At 47.4% G+C, this 17,166-nt stretch overlaps 1 protein-coding gene across 1 annotated transcript in view; it reads right to left on the bottom strand.

The window, feature by feature from the left end:
* LOC148013862 (putrescine-binding periplasmic protein-like protein) overlaps positions 1–15,343 on the bottom strand; it is a 56,331-nt gene extending 40,988 nt beyond the window's left edge. Inside the window, exon 1 of the mRNA XM_087666640.1 lies at positions 14,471–15,343. Coding sequence (XP_087522766.1) covers positions 14,471–15,224 — 754 coding nt within the window. The 5' untranslated portion in view covers positions 15,225–15,343. The remainder of the gene's footprint in view (positions 1–14,470) is intronic.
* Positions 15,344–17,166: the final 1,823 nt, after the last annotated feature.

Raw genomic sequence — 17,166 nt, 5'->3', positions numbered from 1 at the left:
GGTGGCTCGTGAGATATGGCTGGAGCTTGATCAAATGTACAATCGGATGACCTTGATGAAGAGGGTTTCTTTGGAGGTACAGATGCGGACCTTGTTCGTCAATAATTCTTCTTCGCTAAGGGAACACATTAACAAGCTAAGGCAGCTACAGATGCAGGTTCAGAATGCGGGGAAGCCGATTTCCTCCGAAGACATGGCGATCACACTATTGTCCCAGTTGCCGCCACGATTCGGTACATTTTACTCTGCCCTTATTGCTTCGGGGCGAGAGTCTACTCTTCGCTGGGAAGAGTTGGTTCCTATGGTCTTGGACCAAGAGGAATAGTTAAAGGGACAGAATGCTTCCAAGTCGGAGGCGTTGACAGGTCAAGCCTCTCAGAAGAAGGGGAAGGACCAAAAGAAGAAGAAGGGGGATAACAAGTCCAAGAAGGACAAGGACAAGGACAAGAACAAAGACTCCACATGTCATATTTGTGGAAAGACTGGCCATTGGAAGAAGGATTGCCCTGACAAAGACTCGAAGGACACCAAGAAGAAGGAAACCAAGGATTCTGGAGCAGTGGCTGCACCCTCATCAGCTGCATTTCTACATCTAGTTGTCATTGAGGACGCTTCACCGAATGCTTTTGATGCTGCGATGACAGCTCCCCAAGCTCGAGAGTGGATTGTTGATAGTGGTGCATCACGGCACATGACTCCTTCATCAAATGGTGTTGCCCAGCTGCGACCTTCGCGTGGGCAGGTTCTCATTGGAGACGGCTCTTCAGTTTCTGTTGCAGGTCGGGGTAAGATGCAGCTTATTCCGGATGGACGAGGTGGCACCCATACCTCAAAGGTTTTGCATGTACCAGGATTAGGGTACCATCTCCTTTCAGTCCATAAGATTTGCTCCCTTGGTCTTTTGGTGGAGTTTGATAGTTCTACAGTGCGAGTCCTTGATCGTGAATCGAGGAAGCTTCTATCATCTGGATATGAGGAGAACGGCATTTACAAACTGAAGTCTTCCACTGCCCTCTCTACTCTTCTTCTTACCTCACAGTCACAGTCTGAGTTATGGCATGCTCGGTTTGGTCACCTGAACTATGACTATCTTCGGAGGGCGTCACGTGGACAGCTTGTTCGAGGGTTGCCGGATATAGTGGTGAGCCAGCAGCCATGTGTCTCCTGCATATGGGGGAAGCAGCATAGAGATGCCATTCCCCACACCGCTTCGCGGCGGTCTACTTCACCGATGGAGTTAGTATCTACGGATCTATATGGCCCTATGAGGAATGAGTCCCTGCGTGGGAGCTCGTACTTCATGCCAATCATGGATGATTATAGCAGGATGACATGGGCCTATTTTTTGGCACTAAAGTCAGAAGCTTTCTCGCACTTCAAGGATTGGCTTCTCTTTGAGGAGAACCGATCAGGCCGGAAGTTGAAGACCTTGCGATCCGACAAGGGAGGTGAATTTGTGTCTAATGAATTTGCTCGGTTTTGTGCAGATAGAGGAATTCACCAGGAGTTTGCCAATACCAATACTCCTCAAGAAAATGGTATTCTAGAACAGAAGAACCGCAGTGTGATCGAGATGGCGCGCACCATGATGGAGCACCGACAGACCCCTCAGGTTCTGTGGGCCGAGGCTGTGGCTACTGCAGTCCACATTCTTAATCGATCCCCTACTTCGGCCGTGGAAGGAATGACTCCATTTGAGGCTTATTTTGGGACGAAGCCAGATGTTTCTTACTTTCGAGTCTTTGGGTGTGATGCCTATGTTCACATTCCCAAGGCTTACCGTGATAAATTTGAAGCGGCTTCCCGAAAACAGGTATTTGTTGGCTACAGCTCCCAGTCCCAAGGCTACCGACTGTATGATCCCGTCAAGCGGGATGTGTACACTAGCCATGATGTGCGGTTTGTGGAGGTTCCGACTTCTTCAACGGGTGAGGAGCATCCCGTTCTTGGAGATCCAGGGGAGAGTTGGGCTCCTTCTACAGTTCCACTGGAGCCCGTGCCTTTTGATTATGATTCTGTTTCTGACACAGAGTCTACTGTTCCACCGGACACCTCTGCAGAGTTACCACCGGTGGATATTCCAGAGTCTTCTGCTGATGGAGAACGACGAGGGGAGGTTCGGTCTCCTCCTCGCTGGGCCCGTGACACACTCCGTGATTCAGGGATCGAGGGGGTTCCTGAGGAGTGGGGACCGCAGGATGGTCCGCGGCGGTCACGGAGGCACCAGGCGCATTCTTCGGAGCTTGTTTGCTCCAATTATTGTTTGATGTCCCGTGTTATGCAGGATCGAGAGCCCACCTCCGTAAAGGAGGCTTTACAGTCCGCCCCATGGAAGAAAGCTATGGAAGCTGAGTTGGAGGCTATTGAGAGGAATGGCACTTGGTCACTTGTGCCACGCCCCCCGAAGAAGAAGGTGATTGGAGTCAAGTGGGTCTTCAAGACCAAATATCTCAGTGATGGTACTTTGGATAAGCACAAGGCTCGCCTTGTTGCTAAGGGTTTTACCCAGCGCCCAGGGATTGACTGTCATGACACCTTTGCCCCCACAGCTCGTATGGCAACCATTAGAGCTGTTCTTGCTATGGCTGGCCATAGGATATGGCCTGTTTATCAGTTGGATGTGAAGTCGGCCTTCCTGAATGGTGATTTGAAGGAGGAGATCTACGTTGAGCAGTCTCCTGGCTTTGGTTCTTCAGATGGGAAAGTCTACAGGTTGAAGAAGGCCCTGTATAGCCTCAAGCAAGCCCCGCGAGCTTGGAACGAGAAGATTGATTCGTTCCTCCAGTCTCAGTTGGGATATCGCCGGTCCAAGGCCGATCCGCAGTTGTATGTTCACACTTCCGAGGATGGTTGTGTGCTGTTTGTATTATATGTTGATGATTTGATTGTCACAGGTGATGATGCACAGCAGGTCCAGGAGACAAAGTCAGCTTTACATCGGACGTTCGAGATGACGGATTTGGGGCTACTCCATTTCTTTTTAGGCCATGAGATTTATCAGTCTCAGAGGGGGATCTTTCTCTCCCAACAGAGATATCTACAGGAGCTCTTGGTGTCTTTTGAGATGGAAGATTGTCGGGCCCTCTCTACTCCTATGGATCCGAACTGGAAGGCCACTTCCCATTCAGCTTCTCCTTTGGCGGATGCGTCCCGCTATCGACAGTTGATTGGGTCTTTGATTTGGCTTCTCAACACGAGGGTTGATCTATGTTTTGCTGTTGGGCTCTTGGCAGGGTTCATGAGCGAACCTAAGACGGTGCATTGGCAGGCTGCTCAGAGGATACTTCGGTATCTGAGGGGGACGTCTGATTTAGGGATTCATTACCCCACAGGGACAGATGGGTCAGATCTTGTACTTGCAGGTTGGAGCAACTCGGATTGGGCCGGTGACGTGGACCACAGGCGGTCTACAACAGGTTACTGCTTTACTTTGGGTACAGGTGTTATTTCATGGAGTAGCAAGAAGCAGCCCACGGTAGCCCTTTCGTCTACTGAGGCGGAGTATCGGGCCGCGTCTTCCACCACATGCGAGGTTGTGTGGCTTCGGAGATTGTTGGAGGAGCTTGGGTATCCCCAGACTCATTCTACATTGCTGCGATGTGACAATGAAAGTTGCATTGCCTTAGCGAGGAATCCTGTTTTTCATGCCCGAACAAAGCACATTGAGATCTAGTACCACTTCATCCGAGAAAAGCTTTTGGATGAGACCATCACTGTGGAGTATTGCAAGACGGAGGATAATCTTGCGGATTTGTTTACGAAGGCGCTTCCTCAGGCTCTACTTCGGAGATATTCCAGATCCCTCAGGCTTCTGCCCTGCCCAAGCTCTGAGAGGGGGTGTTAGAGATCATTGCCAGGCAGGCAGGATCTGGGCTGCACAGTCGGACTGTGCAGTCAGACTGCCACATGGCAGTCCGACTGCCTGCAGCCCAGTCGGCTGCATTTAATGCAAATGCAGCCGACCTGTCCTATTTTTTGGGCAGATGTCGACTATTTATACCTGACGTCTCCAGCAGTCTCATACATCTCCCGACTCTTCTCTGTCGCAGATTACAGACCGGTGCCGTACAGATTTCTGTCTCTGTTCACAGATTTCAGACAGCAGACAGGGCAGACTGCAACAGACTTCGAGGTGGACAGCAGGTCGCATCGTCGAGGTGGAGACACGCAATCCAGCACACTGCGCCCGTGTATATCTTTGTATTCAGCATTCTATATACAGCAGATCTTCATCGTCCACTGTCTCTTTCTCTCCCTTCTCTCTCTGCGTTCTCTCTCTCAGTCCTACGCTTCCGCACCGCTGCACTCTGACAATTTGTCCTCCTCCCCGTTGGGCCCTTGACACACTCCAAGATTCAGGGATCGAGGGGATCCCCGAGGAGTGGGAACCACAGGATGAACCACAGAGGTCACGGGGGAACCAGGCACATTCTTCGGAGCTTGTTTTCTCAAACTATTGTTTGCTGACCCGTGTTATACAGAATTGTGAGCCCACTTCAGTGAAGGTGGGTTTGCAGTCTGATCATTGGCGGAAGGCTATGGAAGCCGAGTTGGAGGCCATTGAGAGGAATGGCACTTGGTCTCTTGTGCCTCATCCCTCTCACAAGAAGGTGATTGGCGTCAAGTGGGTCTTCAAGACCAAGTACCTTAGTGATGGTTCTTTGGACAAGCACAAGGCTCGCCTTGTTGCTAAAGGTTTTGCTCAATGCCCAGACATTGATTTCCATGATACTTTTTCCCCTACTACTCATATGGTGACTATTCGAGTTGTTCTTGCCTTGGCTAGCCATAGGAGATGGCCTGTCTATCAGTTGGATGTGAAATCAACCTTTCTGAATGGTGACTTGCAAGATGAGATCTATGTTGAGCAGCCTCCTGGCTTTGGATCCTCGGATGGGAAAGTTTACAGGTTGAAGAAGGCCTTGTATGGCCTCAAGCAAGCTCCGCGTGCATGGAACGAGAAGTTTGACTCGTTTCTTCAGTCAAAGTTGGGATATGGATGCTCCAAGGCTGATCCGCAGCTTTATGTGCACACTTCTGAGGTTGGTTGTGTGTTGTTTGTGTTGTATTTGATGATTTGATTCTAACAAGGGATCAAGCACAGAAGGTCCAAGAGACCAAGACAACTTTACATCAAACATTTGAGATGACGGATTTGGGGCTTCTTCATTTCATCTTGGATCACGAGATTTATCAGTCTCAGAGGGGGATTTTCATCTCTCAGCAAAGGTACATTCAGGAATTCTTGGTAACTTTTGAGATGGAAACTTGTCCGCCCAAGACAACTTTACATTAAACATTCGAGATGACGGTCGTCTTGGATCATGAGATTTATCAGTCTCAGAGGGGGATTTTCATCTCTCAGCAAAGGTACATTCAGGAGCTCTTGGTGACTTTTGAGATGGAAACTTGTCCGCCTATTACTACTCCTATGGATCCGAACTGAAAGGCCACTTCCCACTGAGATTCTCCCGTGATGGATGCTTCACGCTACCGTCAATTGATTGGATCCTTGATTTGGCTTCTCAACACTCGTGTTGATCTTTGTTTTGCTGTGGGTCTTTCGGTAGGGTTTATGACTGAACCCAAACAGGTGCATTGGCAAGTTGCCCTGAGGATTCTTCGGTATTTGAGGGAGACCTCTGACTTAGGGATTTCTTATCCTGCAGGTACAGATACTTCCGATCTAGTTCTTGTAGGTTGGAATGACTCGAATTGGGCTGGCGATGTGGACCACCGACGGTCTACTACATGCTACTGTTTTACCTTGGGTATAGGTGTTATCCCTTGGAGTAGCAAGAAGCAGCCCATGGTAGCCCTTTCTTCTACTGAGACAGAGTATCGGGCTACGTCTTCCACCACATGTGAGATTGTATGGCTTCGGAGATTGTTGGAGAAGCTTGGCTGCCCCCAAACTCGTCCTACTCTTCTACGGTGCGACAATGAGAGTTGCATTGCCTTGGTACGGAATCCTGTATTCCATGCCCAGACGAAGCACATTGAGATCCAATATCACTTCATTCGGGAGAAGCTTTGGATGGACCATTGATGTGGAGTACTGCAAGACAAAGGACAATCTTGCAGATTTGTTTACGAAGGCGCTCCCCCAAGCTCTTCTTTGGCAGCATTCCAAATCCCTTAGTCTTTTGACCAATCCCGGATCTGAGAGGGGGTGTTAGACAGTCATTTCCTGGACAGTCGTTAGACAGCAGAGTATGGCAATGCCACATCAACAAGGTGCCAGGTTAACAGGCACCACGTCAGCACCTACAATCGGACAGTTTTACTGCAATTGGCTGCATTTAATGCAGCCGACCTGGTGCAGTTATTTTCTATTTTTCTGGCTATTTATAGCCGGTTTGTGGCACACTCCAGCATCTATTCACTTCAAATTCTGATCTTGAGATCTGCTGGCTAAGACACACTGTGCTCGGGCTGACGGAGATCGAGGTCATCAAGTCAGAGACATACCCAGATATTTCCTCTACACCCATGTATATTTCTGCACTCTTATACAGCATACTACACTGCAGATTTTCTGTGTTTACACTCCTTTTCTCTCTCTCTTCTCTCTGTGTTCACTCTCTCTCAATATATGTCCTACGCTTCCGCATCCCTACACTCTCACATGAGGACCGTGCTTAGTTTGGTTGTACATGGGGACTTAGATAATCCAAATGGATGTGAAGATGGTCTTTCTACAGGGAGATCTTCCCGAATATAATTATATGCAGCAATCAAAGGGATCTATGGTCAAGTGATAAGAGTAATTGGTAAGCAAGCTCAAGAAAAGTTTGTATGGCTTAAAGGAAGCTCCACAGGAGTGGTATATTAAGTTTGATGCCTTCATGAAATCCCAGGGCTCTAGGAGGAGTGGTGTGGGTTGTTGTCTCTATACAAAAATAGCAAAGGATGGTAGTCTCCTAATACTTATTCTCTAAATTAACGATATATCGATTGCTGGGAAATCTCATTATGAGATGAACACCTTATAAATGAGACTGAACGAGACCTTTGATATGAAGGAACTTGGTGATGCCAATCACATTTTGGGAACACACATTATGAGGGACAGAAATTAGAGAATTCTTTATTGGCCTCATAAGGATTAACTTAACAATGTATTATAGCATTTCAATATGGAAGGGGGAAGCCCATAAGTACTCCATTGCCTCCATGTGTGAAACTTAGCCATGAAAATTGTCCTCAATCAGATGAGGAGAGGACTGAAATGGCTAAGGTACCATATGCATCCATAGTTGGCAATCTCATGTATGTTATGGAGGCCACTCGCCCACTAGACATTGCTTTTGCAGTGGGAGTTGTCAATAGATATATGGCCAAACCTAGCAAAAAACATTGGGAACCACCAAGAAAAAACTACAATAAAGTGCAAACTTTCAAGAACCCTTTGCAACTTTAGAGCATGTCAAATCTTTCAATCTTATGCAAGATAGTCAATGACGATGAGCAAGTCTTCTCCTTTCTTCGTGCCTATCAAACATATGGACTCTATACATGTCGTAAGAACATTTTAAACGAAGATAACAACTTTGTTACAAATTGTTTAACATGTCCCCCCTCTCTGCAAAATTGATCGACTAAGGGATTGGAAACTCAAGAGTAAAACTGCAAAATGCTATGTTCTCGCTTTCTACCAGCAATATCATCCTTAACATTTTAGACATGGTGTTTGAAAACTATGTAGTTGACAAGATACATTCACTTTATCTTCGCACCACAAGGCCCTTAGAAGACATGAAACTCTTCTCTCTCTTTTTTTTTTTGTAAAAGGTAATTGTATTAATTACAAAAAAAGTACATAATTACTTGATTACAAGATACATGACGACAATCTAAGTCATCATGTGAAGAGATTCTAAGTACTACAAGTTACAACGTTATGGCAAGGATGCAGAGGAAATTGCCCTATGCCAAGGACGTAAGTCGTCCCTAGAAAGCAAATCAGAATGCCGGAGAAGATCCAACTGCCAATACAAGAGGCCCTTAAGCCTGGCAATATGCCGCTGAATATTATAGGCGGAGTCAAAAAGAAAAGCATTCCGAATAGTCCAGTTATGCCAGCAGCCCCAATATCGAAGAAAATGATACACGAGCTTCATATGTGGCTGTGCAGGAGCGGGGTATTTGGGCTGCCCGAAAACCCAATCAAAGGGGCGCAGGGTGGAACCAACCACTCCTTGCCAAACAGCCGACAAAAATAACCAAACTTTCTTTGCGATGGGGCAAGAAATAAATCGGTGGCGGGCGGATTCCACAGCAGTGGTGCAAAAGAAACAATGGCCATTGGAGATTCGTCGCTTGGAGAGAGCTGAAGCAAGCGGAAGACCACCAACCATCATTCTCCAAAGAAAAACTTTACATTTGAAGGGTGTCTTGTTCAACCAGCCCGCCATCACAGTTTCCCTCCACCATGACCGGGATTTACGTAATCCCCATAAAGCATTCACTTTGGTGACGAGCCATTGATGATCTTTAATCAGAATATGATACACTTGGTTCGCAGAAGCTTTGCTTAAGGTCAGCCGGCCTTGTAGGTCCCAATCCTGCCAGGGATGATCCGAAGCAAGGGCAGGAAAGGGTTGTCTGCTCTGGAGCACCCTCAAAAGCTGTTCCCATAAAGGCCTATATCCACGAGGGATCCGGAAAAGCCGCCTGGCTGTACGAAAAGATATAAGCACATTGCGACTTGCAAGGGTGGCATCCACCACTGAAGACAAACCCAAGCAGGCCATCCGGTTGAATTGTGGTCTGAGGTCCTGTTTACCTTCCCATGCAAGTAGACGCGAAACAGCCAGCAACTCCAATTGAAAAGAGTTAGTAGCTAAGCGATCCTCTGCTGGATGCCACTGAGCCTTCTGGAGGACGTGTTTCCAGGAACACACCAAATGAGTAAGCAACGATGAAGAAGAGCTGGAGAACCGCGAATCAGCATTAAGAACATGCCACCAAGAACTCCGGATCTGGGTATTGCCATGTTGAAGCCCCTGGCCCTCAAGAAAATAACGGGCTATATCGACCCATGGATGATGATCCGAGCACATGGCGCGGAAAAGCGACCAACGGAGTGCCTGCATGTGAGTTTGGGCATCTAAAATAGCTCCGCCACCCATGCGTTTGGGGGTGCACGCATGCGACCAAGAGATCCAGGAAATACCTGCATGCAATGAGTCTTTCTTCCATAGCATGAAACGAATAGACTGAGTAAGAGCATTGAGGGTCATAGTAGTCCAGGGCAACAATGGCAAGAAATATGTGAGCATTGGCAACATAATAGTCTGGGCCACTTTGAGACGAACATGGAAAGGCCAAGCTTGAGATTTCCAATACATAAACTTAGCCACCATTTTCTGAGAAATCCACTGCAGCAGCTGCTTTGGGGGAACATCCACGCCCAAAGGGTACCCAAGGTGCCTGACAATGGAGCCACGAGGAACAACCAGACCCTGCCAGTCCAAGGACGGCAAATCCGACTCCGTGCAGCTGAGAAGGGCTGATTTGAGGGCATTGATGCGAAGGCCGGACGCCTTACCAAAGAGGCCCCAAACATCCAATGCTCTTCGAAGGTTATCCCTGTCCGCGCGCAAAATCATAAAAGTATCATCCCCCAGGGATTGGCTAATGAAATGTTGACCTGTAGGAAGCGACAGTCCCGCCAACTGAGAAGAGGCTGCCATATGAGATAACATCGAAAGAACTGGATGTGTGGCAAGGGCAAAAAATAGAGGGCTCAAAGGGCACCCTTGTCTGACAGAGCGGGCAAGGACAAATGGCTCAATAACACCTCCATTCAGCATGACCTGCGAAGACGCTGCAGCGCTAATAGTGTATATGAGACTAGACATCCGCGGACCAAAGCCCATAGCAGACATAAGTTCAGCAACGAAAGACCAGTCTAGATAGTCAAAAGCCTTTTCCAGGTCCAGTTGAATCAGTACGACCTCCTGATTGGAATGCCTGGCATAATCAATTGCCAGTTGAGCATTCAATACATTGTGTAAGATATTTCGGCCCTTAATAAAACCATACTGTAGAGGGTGCACAATGGCGGGGAGATGCTTATGGAGCCGATTTGCCATTACTTTGGAAAAGATTTTGTACATTGAACCCATCAAAGAAATTGGGCGCCACTGTGTCAACTTGGATGGCGAAGGAGCTTTTGGAAGCAGCTTAATGAGGCCTTCTTTCCATGAGGAGGGCATGATCCCCGTTTCCCACACCTGCTGGAACAAAGCCTGCAAAGGTTTCACCAGTTGGGTAGCAAAAGCTTCAAAGAACTCATTAGTGAGACCATCCCAACCCGGGCTTTTATCCTTAGGCAAGTGTAACAAGACGTCCATAACCTCTGCCTCACAAATATCGGACTCCATAGTAGTTAGCATGTCCTGCGGAAGCTGATTGCGGACCAGGTCATAAAAAGCCGAACGGACATGAGTAATTTGGGCCGAAGGTGGAGAGGTGAAACCGAGAAGGTCACGAAAATAATTCCTGCACATATGCACAATAGTCTGCGGATCCAGGATAAGGTGGCCTTCTGCATCCTGGAGTCTGGTCATATTTTCTCGAGTAGGAGAGGCATGGAGAGCTCGAAAGAACTTATGGGTCTAACATGCACTATCTTGCAAAGTTTCCGTCAGATGTTGCAGTTTGGCCTGCTGATATGATTTTAACTGGAATGCTTTAATAAGATCAGCCACCCGCATGTCCAGTGCAAGCAGAAATGCATCATCCGGAGTGTCGACCAGCAGAGAACGAACCAAAGCCAACAGATCCTCTGCTGCCTTGCAACGCTGCCGACAAAGAGAGGCATGATAAATCCCATACTGCCGAGCGACCCGTTGCACATTAGAGAGCAATCTTTCAAAAGACGCAGTGCCCTGGGAAGAGACATCCAAGGCGAATCTGTCAATCAATTGCTGCATATAGCCCTGAAAGAGTGCATGCTTCAGGTAAGATGAGTTGAAGCGCAAAGGGAGTCGGTCCAGAAATCGCTTGAAAGGTGCAATGGGTTGTGCAAGCAGCTCAAGCTGCAGAGGGAAATGGTCTGACAAAGCATATTGCTGCAACACTTTGATGTCGAGCATCTCGGGAAGAAAATCATCATTCTGCATGATATACATACGATCCAGTCGCGACCATGTTGTTGCATACTGAGCCGAATGGAAAGTAAACCCTGTAGAAGACAGGTGTAGCTAGGACCAGAGATCTTGCTTGAGAACAGCAAGAGCCAACTCATGCCACATACGACTTTCGGGCGCGTCCATTACCGAATGCTCCGATGTGGACTGGGAAGAATCCACACACATATTAAAATCCCCCATGAAGAAGCCTCGTCTGCCAAGTGACAAGGAGGTCTGCAAAGTCTGCCAAAGCTCCCGACGAGATAACGAATCATTCGGAGCATAGAGGCCAAGTAACCATAAGATTTCCCCTTCGAATAAAATTTCAATCACCAAAAAGCGGCCATGAACATCATTTTTAATAAGCATAGGCTGATATTTGTCATGTACAATCATGAGCACTCCGGAATAATGCATGGCCTGTGTCCCTGCATAGAACAGTCGAAAGCCATTGCAATCCACTACTTTTCCGGCTTCACCGTGACTCTTGTGCTCAACAGCGCACAGGACATCCCAATGATTTTCATGCAATACTGTCCACATGGCATGTTGCTTGTGGCGAGAACAAATGCCTCGCACATTCCACGTGGCTATTTTCATGTGTAGTTAAAACCAAATCAGGTACGAGGCACAGCTTGCCTCAATTTGACTTTGTCAGCAAGAATATCCAGGACTCCCTCATCCAAGAAATCCGCCAACACAGCAAAAGAGTTCTGAGGACCAGATTTGGAAGTAGACGGCATATCTGCTGGCTTGGGGTTGAAACGGGGGTAACGACGGTCCCACGGGGTAATGACATTACCTCTGTTATCAAATGCCAGCTTAGCAGGGGGACCCTTTGGACGATCTGAATACATTTTTTTGGCGGACTGATGACGGGGGGCAGAGGAAACCATAGCAGGAGCAGCGCGCTCGGAAGACAACATTTCCTTCCTGCGCATATATGTACGCATGGAATCTTGTGAGGGAGTAGGCACAATATTTTCCATGCCAGCAACAACCCTGTTGCCTTTTTTTGCACGTACTTCCACCCAATCAGTGGCGCGGGAATCCAGACCCGAAACCTGTTGTTTACCTTTGACCAGAACTTGGGACTGGTGGATAGCATCCAGCGACGGGGCATCACACACCATATCTTCCATGGGCGGCGCAGCATGGCCAACATCGGAGGTATGTTGCTGTTCCGGGCATTCAGCCATGAAATGCCCCAACTGTCCACAGGAAAAGCAATGCCCTGCAAAATTGCCCCATTTCAATCGAAAGTGCAACGGATGCATGCCCGAGCAGTTGAGGCGCAACCAAGCAGGCCTTTTTCTTGCAGTGTCCCATAGCATACACAAGCGGTTGCGATTCACTGTCCGGAGACTGGGAGGGACGAGAACAGTGCCCACCGCGGCCATAGCATCCTTCAACAGTGGCCAATAAACCGCCGGGCAATTTTCCACTTCGACCCACACAGGGCATTCACGTTGCAGCAGACGCTGAAAATCTACCATTGGGCGCCATGGAACCACATGAACCAACCGGCGTTCAAAAAATAAAGGCAGTTTAGACAGGAGAGCAGCACGATGCGTCTCTGATTTTAACAGAACCTCAAAAAACCCTCGGGAGCCAACAAAAATCTCTTCAACACATTCCCCTTGTAGCAGATTGTGCAGCCACTGGCAAATACGGGAAAGCAGCGGGATTCGACCAGTGAAGAAGAGTATCACAGCGCGATCATAAAATACTAAAAAGGAGCGCAGGACAGTTTTTGGGTCAACGGTGGCGTCCAGAACATCGTCAGGCGCTGAGTCGGAAAAGGCTTCCTGATTATGTTGAACGTAAAACGTGTTGGCAAATTCCAGTAAATGCTCCCAGTCAACATCCTGGGAGTCCGCAGGATCCGAAGCAACCTGAGCATAGGAACAATCCTGAGAAACACCTATCTCTTCCGGAGTATGCTTGGTACGTTTACCCGCAGGCTGAATGTCGGGACCAGGGAGCATCTCTTCGTTGCACGGAACCATGTCCTCAGGTTCCTCGGCATCAGAATCCGGGCCAAGTGCTGCCACTGTTTGGTCTATGAAATCCAGATCCAAACCAGCCATCGTATGACAATTTGATCTTGAAGGAGGACTGACCCTGTCTTTCTCCCGCTCTCTCTCTCGCCCGCTGGTCTGTACAGATGCGCTGTCCAAGGGTGTACTCTGCAAAGACAGCTAATAAAAGCTGAGCTGTACGAGGAAGAAGGCTGGCAGGCAACGGCAGGGCTGAACCGTCAGCCACAGACTCGCTGCGAAGCAGGGGCGACAGGAGTTCTGACACGCAGCCGAGGGCGACGGGGTCTGCAGATGAAGGCGGCGGGGCGCAGACGAGGGCGGGGCCTGCAGACGGGGCCTGCAGACGCAGGCGGCGGGGCCTGCAGACGAGGCCTGCAGACACGGCGGCGGGGCTTGCAGACGAGGGCGATAGGGCGCACGCGGTGGCGAGGGCGAACAAGTAAGAGGGTCGCGAACGGCGAGCAGGGTTTCGCAGGCGCTGACGAACGGGGGCACAGGCGATGGCGAACAGGGTCGCAGGCGATGGCGAACCACGAACAGGGTCCCGTTCTCTCTCTCTCTCCGAAACTCTTCTCTCTCTCTCTCTCTCTCTCTCTAACGTTTTAGACATGGTGTTTGAGAACTATATAGTTGACAAGATACATTCACTTTATTTTTGCACCACAAGGCCCTTAGAAGACATGAAACACACACACACACTCTCTCTCTCTCTCTCTCTCTCTCTCTCTCTCTCTTTAACGTTTTAGACATGGTGTTTGAGAACTATATAGTTGACAAGATACATTCACTTTATTTTTGCACCACAAGGCCCTTAGAAGACATGAAACACACACACACACACACACACACACACACACACACACACACACTACCTACCTACCTACCTACCTACTCTCTCTCTCTCTCTCTCTCTTTAACGTTTTAGACATGGTGTTTGAGAACTATATAGTTGACAAGATACATTCACTTTATTTTTGCACCACAAGGCCCTTAGAAGACATGAACACACACACACACACACACACACACACACACACTACCTACCTACCTACCTACCTACCTACCTACCTACCTACCTACCTACCTACATACATACATACATACATACATACATACATACATACATACATACATACTATATATATATATATATATATATATATGCATGCAAGCAAGCTCAAGAAGCCGTGCTAGATAAGTTGCAGTTGCGAAGTAGAGCTCAATGGCAAGCATGATTCTCTATTCTCCCATCCTTACATTGTACTGGATGAAGATCGGCCATCTTACCAGTGAAATGGAGGTATGGTTCCGAAAGATTTGATTCGTTTGGCATTCCTTCATCTGCATCAAAGGTGTCATCAAATTCATCATAAGCATCATCCTCATCGTCCCCATACTCATCCCCCAGTTCTTCAACCTGGTCGTTATCCGTAATAGAAGCTGTGTCCTGTTCCCCTCCTTGATTAGAAGTCCTGTGAGAACCTTCCGCATTGCCAATGCCCGACGGTGAAGCTTCCTCGTAAGTATTCCCGTCAGACTCGTGCCCCTCGTCCATTGGTTCACGATTTGGGACCACAATCGAAGTATCGTCCTTCTCTTTTGTCAAAGAAACTGTTGTTGGGAGAGCGCTGGCATTCTCGCCACCACCACTAAGGCAAGCAAATACAGGCAGCCGGGAAGTATGACGTGCAGCAAAAGCGGTCTTCGTTCCGAGAAGAAAGACCACTGCAAGGAAAAGAACAGAAGGGCATAGCTTTACCCACGCTTGGACAATCATCTGTGACGGGCTGGGGGCTTTCGAAAGTAAAGCAAACACAAGCTCTGATGCCAATGACGGGTACTTGAAATGGTTCCTTCTGTCGCCTCCTGCTCCTTCGATCACCTGGCACATGACTACCTTCGTTGGCTTCCTACTAGGAGCGCCAATCTTCCACGGAACAACGCTCCCCTTATTCCAAGACCTTTCTGCTCGTCGTCCTGGCACATAACAACAGTATAACCACTGGACCTTTGCAGTGCTGCACTCTGCCATCGGAGGCATTTGGAAACAGTTTTCAGATCAGCAAAGTGGTTTTCAAAACCTTTGTAAGCTCACACGAGGGCTTTGAAAACCCTCCTTGCCTTTTTTTTTTTTTTTAAAGTGACCTTGGACTCCCTTATTTCCTAAAAGTAGCAACAATGCATTGTGGTTTTTCTAGGGAACCCCCGCTTTTGGGAGAAAACCAAAAACCCTCCAATGTGGCTTACAGTGGTTTTTGATTTTCACTATATATCGTTGAAAAACCTCCCCCCACAAACCGCCACATGAATAACTCTGCAAGCTTTCAGCAATTGTTTAGGAAGGGTGTGTCAAAATCGAAAAATACTCGCCAAATGCTTCGAAACAAGCCACGACTACCAATGGCGGCATGCCAATTTAATGAGGTCTCGAGTTCAAGCACTAGGGGCATGCTCCTTAAATCGATGTGTGCGAATTTCATGAGGTCTTGAGTTCAAGCACTAGGGGTAAGGGGTCGGCCTACTCATATGGCACATTTCATTATATCGTAATTATAACAAAGTATAAAACAAAAACAAAATTTATATCTATATAACATATAATTGAGAGATCTCAAAAACCAAAATATGATCCTACATGGAGATCGTGTAGTGCTCCCAAGCCAAATTTGACATGCAATAAATTTTTCAAACATTTAAAATATGTATATAACATATAATTGAGAGATCTTACAAACTGAAATACAATCCTACATGGAGATTGTCATGAAGAAAAATACAACATTAATATTTGCACCTTGGATTAATTCCAGCCTTTGTAAATTCAGCCCTAGCCTACGTGTACATGTGTGAACAGCCCTTAAGTTTGGAAAGAGGGTTAGAACAAAAGGGACTAGAGGCCAAAGGCAAGACATCTTTTGATCATTCAATAATCTTGGCTTTTCCATCTTCTTGGAGTTAGCTTCTTCTTAGCCTATGAAGCACTCAGCCATGGCCGTCATGTATTCTTGAATCCCCAACCATTAATACATGATGAGGATGTCCTGGTGCAATAGACTTGTTAATTCTTTGTTGTTGCTTAGTTAATTTTCAATTTCAGTTAGATTTCATTCCATGGTTGATTGCTTTCTTACATTGGTATCAGAGCAGTAGCTTAGATCCTTGCAGAAGTCATTTTCAAGTGCTAGATTCAGTTTCCTAGGCTAGGGAGAGCAAACCATAGTTAGGAATTTGAGTGACAGGACTTGACAGGACATGAAGGCTTCAAACCGGAGTTACATGTGAAGGTCTGCTATAAACAGGGATAAAGATGGTGATTCTTGGCATTACTAATGGAAGAAATGGCGGGCTCCATCCAAAATAGCAGGTCGTGACCAAGATTTGAACCAAAAATTGGGGTAAGTGGACAAACTAATGGTTACAGGACTTAGAGGAGGGAAAAGTTGGAGTTACTTTTCATGAAACAAGGGTTTCTTCTCTTTTCCTTCAAGCTGTCCACAAGAATCCATGGCCAAGACAAGATCAGATCTTCTCTCTCTCACTCCTATCATGAGAATGGATTACATGACCTTCTTCCCTGCTTCAGGAGCTTCATTTCGAGTAGCTAATATAGCTACTTAGCATTGTCTTGGACTTTTCATACATGAGTATGTCCTCACGCTGTTTGCGCCGCCTGCACACACTCCCCTACTGCGTGGAAAATTCAGAAGTATGATGGCCTTTGAGCATTGCTAATGATCCTACTAACCCTGGGCAAGAGGTCTCTCACAAGCTTCTTCAAGATTCTTACCATTTTGGAGTTTTCCCTCTTCTTCAAAACCCTAGCTATGGCAGTTTGGGACAGCATCAAAGATTCCTGAAATTTTTGAAGCAACTCATGGGGCTTTTGTGGGCAAAGCATCTCTGAAGCTTCCTCAACCATTTCCCCTCAAGAATCCATCAACATTGGACCGACATTGAAGGAGATTGAAGCCAATGGAGGTCTA

The sequence above is a fragment of the Lygodium microphyllum genome, chromosome 25 (genome assembly GCF_053477565.2).
Source record: "Lygodium microphyllum isolate KBCC chromosome 25, Lygodium_microphyllum_v1.1.10, whole genome shotgun sequence".
Classification (NCBI taxonomy): Eukaryota; Viridiplantae; Streptophyta; class Polypodiopsida; order Schizaeales; family Lygodiaceae; genus Lygodium; species Lygodium microphyllum.
The sequence above is the reverse complement of the archived record's forward strand: the minus strand, read 5'-3'. Positions and strand labels throughout refer to the sequence as shown.